Source organism: Lissotriton vulgaris, chromosome 8 (genome assembly GCF_964263255.1).
Source record: "Lissotriton vulgaris chromosome 8, aLisVul1.2, whole genome shotgun sequence".
Taxonomy (NCBI): domain Eukaryota; kingdom Metazoa; phylum Chordata; class Amphibia; order Caudata; family Salamandridae; genus Lissotriton; species Lissotriton vulgaris.
The window spans coordinates 1,358,399,250-1,358,419,759 of NC_141696.1; the positions used below are offsets into that span (position 1 = coordinate 1,358,399,250).

Genomic DNA, 20,510 nt, shown 5'->3' on the forward strand with positions numbered 1-20,510 from the left:
CAGCATGCGAGGGGTTAAACTCTAAAAACCACTGAAATTCACCAGTTATAGTTAGAGTTATCTCGTAACTGCACCCCATGCCCTATGGTAACTATAACTGGCGCCCTCGCCATGCACAGCTAATTACCCTAGGCCTGGGAGGGAGGCTGTCCTACAACGGTATTTACATAATGGCATTTTTAATGCAGCCCCTGTCTCTGAAATCAACAGGGCATGCATGAAATATCATATTCTGCGAGTGGCAAAGACTAAGGGGGGCTGTCATTGGTGGCCGTTTCCATTTGACATCTGATCTGACCGTATTTGCAGTCTCATCTATTGGTAAATGACAGTGTTTCAGAAGGCAGAGAGTGACCCCCCTCCCCCCCCACACCACCATCCCACTTCCCCCTCCGCCCCCCCCCCCACCCCCACCCCTCCTTTGGTGCTCCATCTTTCTTACAAATTGCAGTGACGTTTCTGACTTGAAAAGCACCTTTGGTGCATTGCACATTTGTTTGTGTAAATTTTGCGGAATTACAACTTTACGGCAATAGGAAGGCTTTGTAAATAAGACCCTAAATTCGAATCAATTTCATTACTGAACAACATTCTGAAAAAAAAGTGGACCAGAGAGGATTAAGAAACGGTGCAATATTTATGTGGAAAGAGAAGGCCCTCTAGTGTGGAATTTCGATACTGCATTGCTGAAACTCAAATTGACTTAATAGTGGCTAATAAACTGTAAAGTACAGAGAATTTTGATATGCTCCCCCCTGACATGACTAAATGTGCATATATTGGCGGAGTGGGACCCTACTAGAATATTGTTTATGAGTATCTACAGACCCACACATCTTTGGGTTTTCTCCAACATTTATAGCGTACGATGTCAATTAATTGAGAAACAAAATAATAGAAACACGTTTCTGAAAACCTGTACAATGCAAAAACAACACCAGTGGGAAAAAAATGTATGTACTTATAGATTAGTTAACAATAATAGATAAGGGAACAGTTATAAATATAATGTTAATTTAGTTTTTTTTAAAAAGGCTTTTTGGACCGCCAGAGAATATAGGGAACATATCTCTAATATTTAAAAAGGGACAATAGTAAACAGAAAAAAGAGTAGGGAAAGAGTGAATAGGGACATTGAGTGTACAGAAGAGGACGGTACAAAAAAAAAATAAACGGGTTATAGGGCAAATAAACCAAGTTAAAAATTTTAAAAATAGGTAAAGGAGGTGATTGCGGATGTTTATCCCCCAGTAAGCAATGCATGGGGAGTGAAATGAAGAGCAAATATGAGGAGGGAAGAAAGTAGTGGAAAGTTGGTTTCTGGAGATAATTCCTGGAACAGACATTTTGAAAAAGTGAAACTTCGCCCAGGACAGGAAGAGGGTGATGGGAACATATACCCATGCAAACCGGATAGACAGAGCAATAGAGATAATTAATTTCGTGATTATTTGCTTTTACACCTTTAAAAATCATCTAATAGGGCAAGTCTATGAATTGGTTTCTACCAAATGGTAAGCAGCATTGATCTTGAATTTCTGCATCGGTAGTACACTATGCAGGTCAAAAAGTCCACTGGTCTTGATTCAGTGAATCAGGAATGGAAATGTATGTGCACAAAGCAGATATTTTGTACATTTATGTGCAAAATAGTTTAAGAATTGAACTCAAGGTATCACTCGATATAGAGACTGTGAGCCCACCAACGTGGCGATGACGTATATCTAGCCCTTGCCACAACATATATTAAATGCCACTTTTCACATTTTTACTGGAATCTTATCCCCATTCCACACCCATTACTCTTGCCATATTCCACTGCTAGAATCATGCTGTGTCCATATCATTTTGCCCCTTTACATCCACCTGAAACTTGACAACCTTTTTTTGCACTTAAAGGCCACTATACCGCCTGTGGAATGTCATAAACTAAACACAATATTCTTGTATTTCTGTTTTGGCCTCCAGCTAAGTACTGTACTTTGCTTCTGTTCCTTATTGTCCTCTGTTTGAAATGTTTCTTTGCTGTTAGCACAATTGCTTTTTTTAGCGTTCCATTTGTTGGTGTTTGCGCTAATCAAGCCAGCGTAGACCTCTCTCTGGATTGTCAATAACGTTTTTTTTCGTTTGCTTTCTTTTAGTGGTCGTTCACCATGTGCACTGGCAGGTGCTCGAGGGCTATTGGAGTGGTATTGATCCCCCTCGCGGTGTGTGCCACAATAGCGAATCTTCTCCTTTTCTTTCCAAATGGACAGATCTTAGAAACCGATCAAATAACGGACCTGGTCTGGTTTTTCGGTGGCATCGGTGGAGCAGGGTTGCTGGTAAGATAAAAACGAACTCTGGGCCTTATATTGTGTATTTGTGTATAACTACTGTAGCATGTTTAGAAATGTTCTACTAATGCACTAATCACTGGAAGCAGGCATGATACTGAAGGGAAAACTGATCAGTCCTGTAGAACAAGCATTGACAAAGCCAGTAGGTGTGGCTTATTTTTGGTGTTTGTGTTCTTTGTTGTAATGGTTGTATGTGTTGTCTTATTTTTTGTGATGCACGCAGAGAAAGCAGACTTGCAGGCATCCATCTGCACATAGATAAGACCTAGAAGGAAAAATATACAAACATACAGGCAATTCATGGAAAGATTTGTATGCATCTGACAACACACATTTGGTCCCATGCAGTCATAGGTGGTATAAGGTAAGATGAATAGATGGATGGATGGATTGATATGCAAGGATGAATGTATAGCTAGATGGCTGTGAGTTCTTGCAAAGGAGGATGGGTAGATAAATGGGCGTGGTTTCATTGATGGATTGATGCAGGTGTAAAACGGTGGCAGAATGCTTGGTTGTGGTTGTATGGATGAGGGTGGGTGGGTATGTGCTTGGATGAAGGCAGATGATGGGGCAAAGTTAGGGGTAGATGTGTGTGGATGGGTGGATGGATGTCTGTGGATGGAAGGATAAGTAGATGAGTGCATGGATGGAAACGTGTGAGTGGAAGGGTAGATTCAGATTACTGTGGGTGCATAAGTGTGGGTTGAGCATGTGATCAGTAAATTAATAATAAGTATTTTATGACCGTGAAATCCAAATGTAATGTGACATTAGGGTTGACAAACACAAGCTTTCCATGTGATAACATGAGCACTACCAGGCATCATACTGGATTCCTCCAATTTGTAAGCGTACCTTGTGACTTTAGCGACATTTAGAGAAGTGCTAGAAATTACATAGTGAGAAAGGAAACCACATTTTAAATGTTTACAAATGATGTGTGGATTTATTTTCTTGTTTTTAAGCTTTAAAGAGTAAAAAAGCCTTTTTTTAAATTAGATTTCTTATTTGATTTTCATAATACATGAAAAAAACACTATAATAAAGTAAAAAGTACCTCACTTCAACAAAAGACCTAGACTAAATATGATCCCAATAAGTAATAATCAGACCCCCAGGGTATAGCGGCATGGATAAGCAAATTTAGCGACACAAATATGGACATTGAGCGGCACAAATATAGAAATTTTGCAGCATTTTTGCTGCTCTTTATTTTACTCATAATCATTCATTTTCAGCCTGAAATCGCGAAATCCTTGAGGGTCTGTGTAGGGAAGTAAGACAATGACTATTGACAGTGGTACTCATGCTTGAAGCTGGCTCTCGGGATCAGCACTGCGCATCTAGCTGCCCAAGTTATTGTTCAAGCTAAATATAATTTATTTTAAGTAGGTTAAAAAGTGAATCCCACAATTAAAACGTATGTTAATGTACAATTCTACATACGTTTCAACAAGTGTTAAAATAACTACAACCAGGCAAGTAACTTTATTAAATTATTGTCTATGTTGCACACTCATAACAAACTACGAAAGGCGCTAGTCGCCAGTATGGAAGGTAAACAGATGTTTTTTTTAAAAATAGTGACATGGATAACTTAAATAAATGATTTGGGTACTTTCCTCACATATTAAATATCCTGGTTCTTTTGGGCATACTGTGCCTTAAACCATATACTCTGAGCATTTACAGCACTGTGAGATATTTTTTCTGTATAGTTAAGCTATTGCTGCTAGCCTATGAATGCAGACCAATCACTCATATTAAAAAATTAATTTAATCTCAGACATCTGCCTCCAAAAGAGTCTTTCAGGTTGCAAAGATCTACAAACCCAAGCCATTGCTAGTAATATTATCCAGTGCATTGAGAGATCATACAGGTATGCCATCTGGTGGCAGAACAATCCCCTAAGATTAAACAGATTGTACAGGCTCACAAAGGTGTCCTCCATGTTTCTAATGTCATCCACAGCGCATCCCCACGGGCTGACAGTGACATCTCACAACCTCAGATGGTGCCAGCTTGCCACAACAGTCAGTGCCTGCGAACCAAGGGTTGCGGTGCATCACTGAGCGGGGATCAGCATATTTCACAAATCATTACACCAATAGAACTTATGTAAAAATCGCAGCCTTTTTTTACAAAAGTGCCTATTTTGCAGGCATATTTGCAGAAATCGCAGCACTTTTACAAAAAAGTCTGAGTTCGCAGGCACTTTTGTAAAAATCGCAGCATTTTTACAAAAGTGCCGATTTTCGCGGCAAACCGCGAAATCGCGAAATCCTGGAGGGTCTGAATAATAGGATCAAAAGAAAGAAGAGACAGAAAATGAGAAGAAAAATAAACCCCAATAAGGAACAGATGAGCCATCATGGTTAACCGAATGTATGACGTTACTACGTATACATTTACAACGCTGTATTTTACATCACAGTCGTTACAATGCAAGTCGTTAAAACGACTTGCGCTGGAGGTTGCTGGACTTAGGAATAGTATGATTTACTATCCCAAATCCAGTCTACGTACAGTAGGGAAGGTGTTGAAAGAGTAAATCATACTATTCCTTAGGATAGAGCGCCATCCAGCGTAGGTCATTGTAACGACTTGCGTTGTAATGGCCGCGATGTAAAGGCATTGCAATGCAATGCCCGCGTTGTAATGGATATTTCCCTGGTTGACCAGCACAGTTTAAGCAATACCTAGTGTAACCCTCTCTCGAGTAAAACATTCTCCCACCAAACCTATAACGCCACAAGCCCCAAACAAATCATCCCAGACTCTAATCCCAAAATAAAAGCACTCCAAACTCTATTTCAGTTAAATGGTTAAAAGAAGTAGTCCCATACCAAAGGAAAACAGTCAATGATCACAAAGTCGCAAAAAAGGAACCTAAACCTTAACAAAAACATAAATTTGATCCTGACCTTGTAAATTTGGCATTCTCACATAGCCAGCCTATAAAGCTCAGCTATCCATTCTTGATGCGTGGGCACATGTGCTGTATGCCACTGTCTCAAAATGCAGATCTTAGCCACCATAAGAACCGCCAACATCCAGCTACGCCAATGGGAGGTCGCCTTATCCAAATCTACAAAGTCATGTAATAAGCCATTTAGTCTGATTCGTCATACACTAAGTCAACTAAAGAGTAAACTCCACCTGCACAAGATCTTCTGGGGCACATGGCCCAAAGAAGTCCGGAATGTGGTGTCGCCCTCTGTGTCAGCCTTGACCTGGTAATCTGAAAAGTCTGACCCAGCCTGCTCACAGAAAATGAGCCTAATCAAACATAGTCAGAGATTATTAAGAACCTCTGGAGTAGGTCTCCAATATGCAGAGGCAACCACAGAACAAATCCAACATTTTCATCCGGTCTACATCTACTCCTAGCAGGCAAAAACAAAGCAACTGTAGGTGGAAATTCCAAGAACTCCCACAAAGTGCCTCGTTTGCAGTGGTTTGTGGTTCAGGTTGTTCGGCCATTTTGGGCTTGAAATCTGCTTGTTTCAGTATATTGCCTGAGGAGCAATTTGTTTAGCCCCACCATGTTCCTCCTCCACATTCGAACACAAAGAAACTGGTGTGTTTCTCCCGATTTGCTTTTGAGCCAATGTTTTCATCCAAACCTGTTATGGAGATCACCTAAGGTAAAAAATGACACAAGCACTCAGAATCCAAGAAACAATACCACAGATTCATGACATTAATGACGGAACCTGGGACTGTGTTTTTGGAAAAGACTTCAGCCAATTGAAAGCTATCCTTTTTGTATCCACAAAGAATCAAACAAATTGAGCACAGCACATAGAAATAGGCCGCAAACTGCAGACCATGGCTCCTCACATAATACTAAATGATTGCCACAACATAAGACTGTCAGACAGTTTCATATGTAATCTCGGTAAATTGTGAGAATAAGGGGCCAGATGTACAAATGGATTGAGTAATAGAAAATCCCTGCACTTAGCAAAATCACTGGATTTGCAACTTCCAAGCACCTTTCTCTAAAGTACAAAACTAATATTACTGTGAGTCCAAATCTTTTTTCCAATCTCATAAAATGGGTTTTGTAACCCATTCTGAATCAGAATTTGAAAGTTGTGTAAATGGATTGTTCCTTCCCAATTGTGATTCGATATGCAGTGTATCAATGGTTTGTGACCGCAGTTCTAATAGCAAACATTGAACAGCTATTGACACATCAAAGAAGGTGGTAACCGATTAGCGAAACAGGGACGTGGGCAGTGATACCCCTGATGTTTTCTTACATGGAAAACCTATTTTCTAAAAGCAGCACTGGTTCCTATAAGTAACACATCCTGCCTTAATAAAGGGTTCTATTTTGGAATGCAAATATAGGGATGGTGGTCTGATTCCTGGCAAGCCACATGCCTGTGCTTGTAGAAAGTCACAGGTGATCGCACACTTCAACCTCACTAAATAATATTCTTTAGGCAGGGTTTTCTGTAATCGCCCTGCAAATGGTGATTTTGCTACATGATGTATTAATACATAGGTCACTTTGTAAAATCAAGGTCTATTGGCAAAAAGTTGGCGCACAATTTGTGACAATTTTGTGTGACGCAACTCTTAGTACTTCTGACCCAAGATATATTGTGTAGTCTGAGATCCGAAGTGTTTGGGTCTGTGGGGTGCATTACACGTAATGTGCATGAAGGAAAGCTCTGAAGTGTTGAGGTTGATGTCTGTGTTGGGCTCTTTGGGAGTTGATGTGTTGAGCTAGCAGGTGGTGTGTAAATTGTAACAGGGTGGGCTAAGAGAGCAGTCCTTGAAAGGAGTTTGCTTGTGAGAGGGAGAGATGGAGTGTTTGTGGTTTGCAGACTTTGTAACATCTCATTTTGGTGGTCCGTCATCAGTTTGATGCGAAGCATATCATTTCTGGGAGGTGGATATGAGATTTGTCAGGGTCTATATTAGATATACAGTGGCTGTAGGGAAATATGAGGCAAGTAGTCACTCCTCTCATGACAAACATACCTCGGGGAGGTCAAATCCCTTTGAGAAGAGTTTGTGTGCTATTCTTTTGGGGTATCTGGACTGGACTGTATGGCTGGTTGACAGAGGGAGGCTGTATTGGTAATAGTTGTAGGTTTGGTTCTTGGCAGTATTTTGTTCTTTGTCAGTATGGAAATGGCCATGCTCCAGGTTATGGTCCCAACTACTGTAATTTATGCTGGCATTATGCAGCCTACTTTTATTCTAAGTGGTGTGGGGGTGATAATGGGAGCTGGGGATGATGGTGAGCTAAAAGTGTTGTAGTCAGTAGATCTGGTAGGTTTGGCACCTCTGGTAATAACCCTTGCCAAGGTAGGCACTTTGTAAGGTTTTCAGGGCAGATACCTCGGGATTGGATAATTCACATTAGGCAATTGCCCCATGAAGTCACCCTTTAAGGTAACATTTTCTGATGGCTGTCTTCCATATTGGTAATCATTTCCTATATTTCCCTAATCACTGTAGGGAATGCAGTAAATGTTATAGGCATTGGTCACTGTGGGACAGACTCTAAGAGTCACAGCTAAAGTTTAAACTGTGCACCCGTAGGGTTAATCCCACCATGAGAGTACAAGAAAAAAGAGATGTACGAATAGGTGTATTCAGGAAATTATTTTTGGCAAGCTTGTGGATGTTCACCCACTTTCCAGGTAGACTCACCCAGTAACACACATTTGTTCTGTCATTGTAGTGGATTTTCTAATACCCAAATTCCACAATATTATCAGACTTTTCCTATTGGCACATCTCATCTACAAGGGCAAAAGTCGACCATTCCTGATTGTTTGCATCAGCAAAGTGAATTTGCCCTTGCCCTTTTTTGCACACCTGTTGTACTAAAGTTCACAAAATGAGCCTAAGACCTATAGTTAGACCTAAGGGGCCCTATTCACAGAATGAACTTAAGACTCAATCCTAAACTTACTACTATTTTGGTATTCACAGAATGCACTTACTACTTTTGGCATTCACAGAATGAACTTACTACTTTTGGTATTCACAAAAGTTAGGATTTTGTCTTAAGTTTGTCTTAAGACCAATTTAAGACAAACTTAAGAGAAACTTAAGACAGTCTTAAGACAGACTTAAGACAAAATCCTAACTTAAGTCTGTCTTAAGTTTGTCTTAAGACAAACTTAAGACAAAATCCTAACTTCTGTGAATACCAAAAGCCGTAAGTTAATTTTGTGAATGCCATAAGTAGCAAGTGCATTCTGTGAATACCAAAATAGTAGTAAGTTTAGGATTGAGTCTTAAGTTCATTCTGTGAATCGGGCCCAAGGTTCGAAAGTTAAAGATTGATTTTCGATTTGAGCATTTGGGATGACACAGATGAAAAGTGGAGAAAATATACAGTTAAGGATAAGAGGGTTTGGCTTGTTTTTTTGGAAAAAGGAAGACAAAGGTCAGTCTTACACTGTGCCATCGCTTTGTAATTGTTCTTAAAAGATGGTTCTTCCCTACCTTTCAAAGCCACAATGCCAGAACTACTTGCTATACAATGGAATTCTCATAACATTTATTATAATGTATTACAGCACTTTTGAGTCTTAATTTTTAAAAACTAACAGTTAATTGTTTTACTTTTACTACATTTTAATGTTTAGTTGCAATAGTTATAATAGTTTGGGAAATTTTGAATGTGTTTTATAAAATGTGAAATGGACTGTATGTATTGGTTCTGAAAATACGGATACATTTTGCTTTACTTACCTAAGATCACGAAAACCTTTATGAACCATGGCATATGTGTTTTCCAGGTGCCCAGCTGTGAAGGATTTCGTACAATTACTCACATAGGCTTATGACTTTATTTTTGTGGAAAATGCAAACTTTTTTGGCATCCTTAAAGAATTCATGACTTTAATAGAATCTCCGGAGTATTCACATGTCTAATTATATCTACGCAGCAAAAATAATGTAAAAAGTTAAGTGAAAATACTTTTGTTTGTGGTTCCTTATCCATGATTGTGGGTTTAACCACGCTACCTTTTTGCAGGTTTTCATACCAGCATTTATGATGCTGTGTGCCGGTGGAGAAGGATGCTGCGCTAACAGATGCGGGGTAAGAAAGTAACCTGTGCGTTTTCTAAAAGCATCAAATACCTTGTTAATGCATCGCCGCTTGATATCACAAGTTTAAAATGCTGTACAACAAAATGTAGATTTTGCATTTAGAACTTTATTTACAATTAGCGTGTTGTTTTTTTAATTTAACAGCTTTAATTTTATTGGCACTGAAGCATTGTTTGTAAAACTGTTAGAAAGACAGAACATTCAACCGTAACAATTCTGAGAATTTCGTAAATTGACTCATTTATCTGTCCTGATTACTATCTCAAGCCAACCCCTCTTTACTATGAGTCAGACTGTCCTTACTCGTACTAGTAATGATCGTCTTAGTTTAACGCCTAGACTCCACACCCATACCTGGAGCCATTCTCACGCTTCATCTAATAAGACCATATCAGTTGATTTGATGACGTAGTTAGCTGAGCTCTTAAAGTCATTGCTCACAAGCAGCGGTCATTAATATAGGATTGACAACTCTAGGGGTGTACTATTCCGGCATGATGGAAATAGAAGCAAAGTGCATCAGGGTTCAACTTTCTCACCTTGTTATGGAGAGCTGGTATAGTTTCTCTGGTGGTGATACTCATTAGGTCACAACAGTTGAAAATGAAAGGTGTCCTAATGATAGCCTTGTGCATTTAGAACCATATGAAGACTCGAGGGACAGCCAAACAAATATGTTTCATAATAGTCAACACAGATGCCACCAAAGGGATTAAGCCGGAAAAACGTTGTAAAGGATTATTCTGCCTCTGCTGAAAGACGGGGGCCTAATTCACGAGGACCCTTGCGCCACCAGAGCATCACTTTTTTTGATGCTCCTGTGGCGCAGTTGGCTAGCCCATACTTACAAGGCCTTGTAAATATGGTCCCCTTTCAAGCAGTACAATGCATGAACGGGGCGGGGCGTTCCATGTGTGTTGATGTGGGTGTTCCCACACACTCATGGAACCTGATGCATTCCCAGATGTACAAGGTACACAGCATTTTGTAGCACACATAGCAAGAGAAAAACACCTCTCGTGATGGTTTTTGTGCAGAAAGGTGTACCTCCCTGCACAAAAGCAATCACCCCTACAACGCAGCAACCCTTGCACCATGGCACAAGGGTGCCTGCGTTGGCGCATGGCAGCCCATCGTGTGCCAGCTCAAGGGAAAAGGACAGGAATGCACCGTATCTTGCAGATACAGCGTATTCCTGCCCTTTTCTTTTGCAGCATGGCAGTGCAACAGGAAGGCTGGCGCTACTGCAGTGCGTCCAAAAATTGTAAATGAGGCCCACGATTTATTTCTTTTTTTTGGTGACCTTAATCTGCACAGCACACCCGATTTATGCCATGCAAAACATGAAAAGAAAAAAGAGTAAATTTCTTGAAGATGGCTGGATACTAAGGGGCATATTTACAATGCCCCTGCGGCACTCTTGGGCCGCCGTAGTGTCACTTTTGTGATGCTCCGGAGGCGCAGTGAGCCGGCCCATATTTACAAGGCCACTCAAAGCCGCTCTGCTTGCTTTTTCATGGCTTTGTAAATATGGAGTAAGGCAATGCCTTAGTCTGCATGGAATGGGCATTCCATGGGCGTTACTGTTGGTGCGCCCATGCAATACCCATGGTTTTTAACACTGCCCCATATTTACAACATAGCGTAAGTCTGTGGCTTCACCAAAACTAACGCTTTTCCAAAGCAGGCGTAACAAGGAGAAATGTTTACATTTCTCTTAGTTGTTTCCTTTTCCCATGTGTGCTGCTAGAACGCCGAAAACACACCCAGGGATTTTTTTCGTGCAGGAAGGTGTCGTTTTGATGGCTAAAAACAATCATGCAACAACACTGGCACTCTTGCACCATGGTGCAAGGGTGCCTGTGTTTGTACTCGGCTGCAGTTTGTGCACAAGCGATGGCAGAAAGAACAGCAATGCGCTGTGTCTTGTAGATTCGGTGCGTGCCTGCCCTTTTCTTTTGACAAAGGGCAGTGCAGCTAGAAGGCTTGCAGCACTGCCGTACGCCAAAATATTGTAAATATCCTCCTACGAGTCCGACCATGATCTTTGTAAGAAACTTAAATTATGAGATTTCAGAGTACAAAAGCAGTGGGTCACCCTGCGTTTGGCAAGGACAACGCAAACGCTCCATAAATACAGGCCCTCGTATCCAAATGTGAATGTTTTATTAGAAACAAACACAACTGTTCCAGACAACAGTATTGAACAATAGGCCCAATATAGGACATTAGATGAGTAGATGCATTGTCTCCTCCACTGCTCCAGTGCAATTGAAGGCCTGTCCAATAGATTACATGGCCACGATGAATTGACAACAAAAAGAATGCACATTCAGGAAGGACCAGAATAGCAAAATAAAGAAAGTTCTTCTTATAGAAAACATATTAGCTGTATTAATTTGAGACTGTCTATGTGCTTCTAAAAATAGGATTCAAAGCCAATACCATTAGAAATCTAATGTTTTGGTGTTCGGCCTTTAAAATGATTTATTGTGATATGAAATCTTTTTTGTGGTAATTTACTGAAATCTATGAAGTTTGTTAAATGTACGCAACGTAATGCTAATAAAACTACCAAGTAAAAAGTAAGCACATGAAAATATATCCCCATATCTCTAAAACGTGGTGCACAAAATTAAACTATCATTTGTGCACAAAGGGGCATATGTACAAGGGAAGTGGCAGAGTGAGGCGTTGGCTTTCCTGGCTTAACGCCTCACTTCGCCACTTCAGAAATGCAGGGCTGCACAATATTTACAAGAATATGGTGCAGCCCTGTGTTTCCCCCTCCTCTGGCACTACATTTTACAGTCTAGCGCCAAGACAGGGACCTTTGCACCATAGTGAAAAGGTCCCTGTCACCCATAGTGCAGGGGTGTTTGCATGCAGGGGAGATTGTTTATGTGCAGGAAGGTCCCCCTTCACATAATAGTACAGGATACAGAGAAATAAACATTGCTATAATAGTCAGATTTGGGTCATAAGCTTGATAAACAATTTTTAATTTCTTATTCTCGTGACCTGTCTAGATTAAGTACTTCACTGGCAAGAGTTTAAAAATCCCTCAACCTGGGTATGCTATTCAATAGATACCTTTCCTGCACACCCTAAAGTGATAATGGGACAACCAAGAGTGCATTCCACATTTTATGTTACGTCAATTCCTCTCCTTGTGAAACTCTCTAAAACAAGTGTGCTTGCGTTAGCCATAGTCATTACTGACAGGACTATTGCAATGCCTAATGCACTGGCCAGATACAAAGGGTCTTTCTAAAGCTCAAGTGAATCTGGATCATCAATTAATTTTCACCCTGTGGAGATAAGACAGTGTCACACCTGCCATAAAGGCTTTGCATTGATTATCAGTCAAAGAGAGCAAACAAAGTAAGAACCTGTTGATAAGACATGTGCCTGAGGTCAGCCGATCAAATTCTAATTTGCCATCCATCCAGTCAGATGCAGGAGATGTACTGGGTTATTCTTGTATGTCAAAAGTACCTAACTTTACAACACAATTCTTTTAATTTTTTTCAGACAGCTGGAGACCGATCTATTTTATTTTTTCTATGGAAAGATGTTGCTAATCATACATGTACCACTGGTTTTGATACCAGCTAGCCGGGGGTGTAAAAAGCTGCTCACTCCTTCAATTCAGTCTTCTAACTATATCTAATATTTTAATATTCTTTCACAAGTATGCTACAAAATGCTACATGTGGCCTGACTGGGCTTTGTACAGAGGTACAATGGCTTATTCTTACGGACTTCCAGTGCCCCTTCTAAGGCTGCATACCACAGCCTCATCTTTGACATTTTGTCCTCTAATGTTCAGCATTTTAGCTTGTAGGCCGAAGTATCTTTCCATTTAGTGGTTTGTACCTGTCCTCTGTGGTGTTGTGAAGTAAATGCAGAGACCTGTGTTTAGCCCTTTAGAACCCATTATTCTCTTGTCTCTTGGAAATTGAACAACAATGGCAAAAGCTCTCCTCACAGTCATTTCTAAACCATGTATGTGAACATGTTAACATTACACTCCAAATAGAACCTAATGTATCTTAAGTACCATCAGCTGTCATTAACCACAACCCTCCAAGGTTCATTTTCAAATGTGTGTCAATCTTGTATCAAAAGTTATGAATTGGGATGAAAATATACCTTGTGCATATCATTGTCTTAAATCCATATTCAACTTTTATGTATGTCATGTCCACCGTATTTTCCTGTTCTCCGCTTTGCCTGGCTCTCATACGTACTCTGCAATTTGTCCTGCTAATTATTGGATGATAAACAATTTGTGTGGAGGAGCACAGCCCCCCATGTGTGAGTGACAGGATTTTGTGTGAAAGCTATTTGTCAACACTAACAATCATGTCTATGTAAAGCGATGTATGTACTGTAGGTGTATTTTTTTGCTTTTACTAGGTCTACTATAGTTTAGCAGGAAGGGAAAATATAGGCATTTTTTTTAAACAGAGGCACTCACTCAATATCAGCAAACTTTCTTCTTAGGCTGGGAGGGCTAATAAAACACTGTAACACCACCATGTAGCGGGCGTGAAATCTTGTAATGGTCATGACCATGGTATGTGGACCTTCTGTGGTCAGTCCAGCTGTCGCTATGGTTTGGCATTGATCAAAGTTAAATTTGATGCTGGCACAGGGTAACAAGATTTGCATGGTTCTGAAGGGTTAATTCCCCCTCATTCCATCAGTTGGTACCTACCACAGTTATCCAAGCCATACAAGTTCCGAGGAGTGATTACGTTGCCAGTTTATTTGATCTGCAGATAATATTACAATTATTTGCCCACCCTTCACCAATCTCTTTGCCCCTCTTTCTGCCAGATGTTTCTTTCCGTGATCTTGTCTGCAGTGGGAGCTCTCGGTGGAATATACTGTATGATCATTTCCGCGCTGGGTCTGATTGGTGGACCACTTTGTGACACAGGTGACGGATATATTTATCCTTTCAGAAACAGCAGCACCTGGGAGTAAGTATACAATACTAATTGTAATGTAAAATATTTTATTTTATGTTGTCTTTTGACATTTTACTAATATTTTGATGCAAGTAAAAAAAAATAAGACGTCAGGTCCTTTATCTGTAGTAAGTGTGTGTTTAAGAATGGATAAAGCCTCAAACGCCTTCAGCGAACATGTGGAGGCTAATGCAGGTTTAAAATAATGAACAGAACAAATAATAACACTGAGCAACCCAATATCAAGAACGCCAGTACAAATTAGAGTAATCTTTCTTTGTCTTGTATTATTTCTTTTTTGGATGTTTCCAAAATTCCAGGAACCACTTCAATCACTCCTGTAGCCAACACGTATTTCGTCATTTGGTGTATAAACCATTGACTTCGTCAGGGCTAAAATGTAGACTTCATTCCGTACTGTTTTGTTGTCATATTTTCCCAATTTGATCCAACAATTCTCCACAAATCGTTTCCATTATAGTTGGGACGTTCCTATTCTACTATAAATTCATGGGCCAGTAGTGTAAAGTATCAACACTCTGACTGGTTCGTCAACCATCAACAGGAGAGGACTCGAACCAGTGTACAAATGCTTTGCATTGTAACGCTTAGAAGGGGAGGAGGGCCCTGCACATTCTACGTGAGAGATTTAACCCGGGCTGTCATGGGCATCAGACTAAAAGAGGAGGAATATAAGGACCCCCCATATATATACCCCCACAAACGTAGGTCGCATCACATCATGCCAACCACATAAAATCCACTGTCAAACACATTCTACCATCAAAAACTGAAAACAATGAACCAAAAAAATGCTATAAATGCTATATAAGAACTTTCCCGTGCTAATGACTGAGACATCAGCGATTTTGCAGAGGCTAATAATCTGTTTCACTCTAGCCAGTCCGGCTTCAGGCAGAATCTTAGTACTGAGACGGCATTACTGGAGGTATCTGAATCCATCAAAGAGACCTTGTACGTGGGTGGCAAAGCGGTTTTGGTCCTTTTGGACCTATCCGCGGCATTTGACACCGTGCCCCATGGCCACCTCCTGCAGAGACTGAGGGAATGCGGGCTTGAGGGTACGGTGTTGAAGTGGTTTACTTCCTTTTTAGAGGGCAGAAACCAGGAGGTTTGGGCACCCCCTTTTTCGGCCAGGGTGCCGACTTTGAGTGTGGGTGTTCCTCAGGGCTCTATTTTGAGCCCTGTACTCTTTAACCTATACAATGCCCCACTAGCATAATTGGCGAAAGATAATGAGGTCTCGATAATATCATACGCCGATGACACCCAATTGCTGTTCATATGCTGGAAGGGTGAGGAATTCAATGGGAAGAATATCAATAAGTGCCTAAAAAAAACTTTTGCCTAGTTTAAACATAACCATCTGAAATGTAACACAGACAAATCTGAAATCATCTTCTTTGGCTACCCCCCGCTGGATGTCTGGAAACAATGGTGGCCCCAAGATATGTCGCCTCCCCAGTCCGCGGTTAGGACTGTTAAAAACTTGAGTGTAAAAATGAATGATGCGCTCTCCATGGCACCTCAGGTTCTGTCGTCAATTGGAACTTGTTTTGGTCTGCTGAAGATGCTCCGGAGGTTTCTATTTCTACTACAGATTGAACACAGAAAAATAGTTATTCAAGCACTTATTATCTCAAGGCTGGACAATGCCAATGTCCTATATCTGGGTTCCGGAGTTCTTACGTAATCAACTGCCGGTGGTGCAGAACGCAGCAGCCTGGGCTGTCTTGTGCTTAGGGCCTAGAGACCGGATCTCTCGCCATCTTAAGAATTTGCATTGGCTACCAGTACGCTTTAGAATCCGCTTTAAAGCTCTGGTCCTCGCTTTTAAGGCCCTGCATGGTATAGGTGCACATTATATCTCTAGGAGAGTCTCTTGGCAGATCTCTCAGATCTACCATCCACATCTTATGGTCACGCCTAAACATCTTAGAGCCCGCAAAGGCGGTCGCTCCTTTCAAGTGCTAGTGGCTGGACTGTGGAATAAGCTGCGTCTCTCACTTAGACAGGTCACTAATCTGCTTGCTTTCCGGAAACAACTGAAAACCTGTCTGTTTCAGCAAATAAACTAATATTTACGTTGACTATCTGGTCTTCTTTTCTCTCTCTTCCTTGTCTCCGCCTGCTCTGGGCCTTCCTCTGTCTTAAGCGCCAGGACACTCTTTTGAGTAGCTGCGCGCTTTAGAAATCCTTTTTAACATAAAATAACATAACATGTGACCATCATATCAAAACAACACAGCATTCAGGGCCCACAAAGGAGCCACGTGGCAAACTAGTTCCATAATGCAAGCTTTCAAATAAGGACAGAACCACCAGCTAAAGGAGGAAAGAGCAGCACACAGGTAGACAAACAAAGTCTGGAGGACACATCCAGCAAGCCCCCACCCAACTCTCCCAGACCCACCCAAATCAGGAATACACATAGAATAAAAGAGCCACACAATCAAAACAGAAGCAGAAAGAAAGGTGAAGGGGAGAAAGGCAAGATGTTAATACAGTGCCAAAACAAGCAGCATTAGATAAGATCATTCACTGACCCTGGGTTGACCCCCAATAATTTATTCTCAAACCCTGGTGCAACGGAGTCCTCTGAGTCAGACGTAAAGCTGTGATGTTCCAGAGATGGACGTTGAGAGGAACTCTTGCTGACCCTTATTGAAGTGGTGGTCTCAACCCCCCTCGTTTGTTCTAATGCCACCTGTGATGCAGTAGGCTGAGATGCCCCCTGCACCGAGATCGTTGTCATACCAGGCACGGAAGCTGCTACATTTCTGGCACCTCAGTGCGCACGTTGCCCTAGTTGTAGAGCTCATGCCAGTCCCAGGCTAAAGACAACTCGGTGAAGACATGTACTTTACCCACATCCTGGACTCGAAGCCAAACAGGGAAAATAAATGAGTAAAGCAGGCCCAAGTTGTGCAGTTGTTTCTTTACCACAAGGAACAATGTCCTCTGTGTCTGTACTTGGAGAGTGAAGTCACGGTATAGGGAAACCTTTCAATTGTCCACTGCAAAGGCTCCATGCACACGCGCCTGCTGCAGGAGTTGATCCCTGTCTCGAAAATGCAAGAGGCGCGCTGCCACAGGGCGCGACAGGGCCCCAAGTCAAGGCAACTGCATTGGTACTCAATGAGCACGTTCCAAAGCAAAGAATTTGGAGAGGCCCTCTGGATTCACCACCTCCTGCAGCTGATCTTCCAAGTAGGCCAACAGTGAATCACCCTTGACACGTTCAGGCAGCCCACAATACCGATATTATTACAGCAGACACGACCCTCCTGGTAATCTAGCCAGGCCATTAGGCACAGTGTTTGCGCCTCTAGACCTGTGATGCTATGGTCCGCAGATTAAACATTGGGAGTCAGGGACTGCACTGTGCCCTCCTAAGCATGGACCCTCTCCGAAAGTTTACTTGAGTCTTCCCGGATAAGGCCCAGCTCCACGGAAAGTGAGTCAATTTTACCTTCCTGACATCCCCAGAGGTGTCTATGGCAGCAAGAAGTGCCTCAAACACGCCATCCATATAGGTATTATCCCCGCTACCAGCATCGTTTGATTCCCTCATGGGGGTGCTTGCTGTTGCATCTTCTTTGGCTTGTTGTGTGTGCCCCAACAAAGAATAAGAGAGCACTTGAAATAGGTGTAGTTGGACACAACTAGCTATCTGTAATTCCAGTCAATCACATCCCAGGGTGGGCCATGAACACAACCAGTCACTCATCAAATGTCGCGGGGGTCAGGAAAACACTGAAGGGCATAACAAAGTAACACACGGGATCCAAAACAACATGGATATGGGTGGACCACAAGGGGCAGCCACCTAGAGCAGTGTAATCAACCATCCCCTTCAATAGCACTGTACATCAAAGGTAGTCCACCTCCCCAGGACCACACCATAAGGCCGCTGCTCACCAACACTGAACGTCCCACACCGGTCACCGTAGAACCCCTCAAAAACACAAGTAGAGCCAGTTCTATGCAACATGAAGAAGAGGTAGCACGGTTGGCACCATGGGCCCTCGTGGGGAAGTAAGAGCCAGCCCTCGCAATCTCCATCAGAAAATCACAAGGGTATCCCATGGAAGGGGTAAGGCCAGAGATACAGCAGACCACTCCCATCCAGCAGCATTAATGCTCCTCTTGGTGCCCAGTTAGGCAGATGGGGCTGGCAGGGCAAGGAGGCCTTCGCCCCGCAGTCAAGGCCTCCCAGGGGCTCCACAGCCCTCAGTGTAACTCTCCTTCAGGTCTAGGGGAGAGAGACGGAGGCAAAATCACAGCCGCTGCGATCACAGAAGGACCATTATCTTGGGCATGGCAGAATTTGGTTGTGGATGTCCCTTATTGTGCTCCAGCTCCGAACACAATTACTGTATTTCTGAGGTGCACATGTCCCCAGGGGCTCTCAGTACGGGCAAGGGAAGCAGCAGCAAGAGTCAAGAATGGCTCAGGAGCTCGGCCAGCAGAGTGCTCTAGCGTGGCTTCTGCGCACAAAGCGAGCTGCCATTTTGTAGCCGCTCCAGCGCCCAGGGCAGTCCAACCCCTTCAACTCCATCTCTGTTCCTGAGGTGGTGTTCGAAGACTGTCACGGGGCACCAGCACTCCAGGAGCTCTAACTCTATTTGAGTGGGGCGAGTACGGCAGGCAGGAGTGGCCAGGGCTTAGCAGGTGGCTAGGAGATCGAGCTGTCCATGTACTTAAGCCACGGCAGCTGCTCCGCCTCCTCATCTGTGAATTATACCACAACTTTCCTGATGCCCTTACTGTCCACAAATATATCCTGATCTGTGCCTGAAAATAGAGTGAGTACTTTGCATGACTCCATGGTACCTTGCAGAGATTGCAAGAGGAGGACTCCTTGTTAAAGTGACAATTCTTAAAACCACATCATCAATTCTTCTGTTACATGGTGTCTGTACCTTTTGGTACTGCCAATACCTGAAGATGCAAGGTGTGAAGTTTTCAAAAGATTAGCGGAATGAGGCAGAACTCTAGAATTTCCTTGGGATGATCACACACTACAGTGACTCATAGCAAACATGGCCACCAGGACTGGTCATCTGCAGGGGCTCTTGATGCAACAGAGTGAATGGATGTGGGATGAAATTTAATTACAAATGTTCCAAGAACTAAAGATGCCAGACCATGACAAATCTTAGCTGGAAAAAGACACTGAGATGGTTGTCGATACCAGCCCTGTATCACTCTGGGTGACCAAGGAATGACACCCACCCCCTGCCTATGATTGTCAAACCATGACTATCATGGCGCTGTGCTTTTGTACATTGAGACAAAAAACATATGCATATTGTGATATGACACACTATAACTCATAACTCTATTGACACCCTTTGAGCATGACCATGGATCACGAACACTTGGTGCCATTTTTTCACTGGATCAATACTGCCTGCTTCCTATTGAGAACTGTATCCTCCAATTCGAAGAGTGCCTTTTCCAGTAGAGTGATGAAGTGGTTCCGCCACCAACAACCTCTGTCAGCTTCATTATCCAACCACCCACAAGGAGCTGGAGGTGGAGCACAGAGGAGCATGTTCATGCCATATTGGGGACTGCTATGCCTCTAGCCATTGACGAGGAGGGGGGGGGGTGTCGGGAAGTGGGAATATAGAACTGCCAGTGGAGGACTTTGGGGAATAATTCATATGTGACTAACAAAGATAGTTTCTGTAATTACCTGGAGTAATACATTGATGTGATGGTGGACAAGAATTTGACTTGCCAGGGAGAACAGTATTTGTTTAATCACAGTTATATTGAAGATCTGTTACGGAGATTGTTGGACTTGGCCCTTCTGGCAGGTTCACCCCTGAACTTTTTGCTTTTAATGGTGACCTGGTGATGGTGATTTTTTGGGTTCTGCGCACTTTCACTGTGTCCCAGTGGAAAGTGCGTGCGCACTCTGAGTGCGTGGAGTAAGGTTGGCCTGCCCTCACATAGGAATGCATGGGGAATGTATGTGTCCCTGATAGTTCCTGATGCGTGGGGTGTACAGGCTCGAGTCTGGTATGTGCGGACTCGTGTGATTGAATGCTGCAAAATGATGTA

At 42.4% G+C, this 20,510-nt stretch overlaps 1 protein-coding gene across 3 annotated transcripts in view; it reads left to right on the forward strand.

Moving 5' to 3' along the window:
* Positions 1 to 20,510, forward strand: part of LOC147698732 (transmembrane 4 L6 family member 5-like) — a 234,273-nt gene that overhangs the window by 196,652 nt on the left and 17,111 nt on the right. For all 3 annotated transcript variants that reach the window (XM_086935310.1, XM_086935308.1, XM_086935311.1), the window contains exons 2-4: positions 2,142 to 2,324; positions 9,359 to 9,424; positions 14,281 to 14,426. In XM_086935310.1, coding sequence (XP_086791436.1) covers positions 2,154 to 2,324; positions 9,359 to 9,424; positions 14,281 to 14,426 — 383 coding nt within the window. In that variant the 5' untranslated portion in view covers positions 2,142 to 2,153. The remainder of the gene's footprint in view (positions 1 to 2,141; positions 2,325 to 9,358; positions 9,425 to 14,280; positions 14,427 to 20,510) is intronic.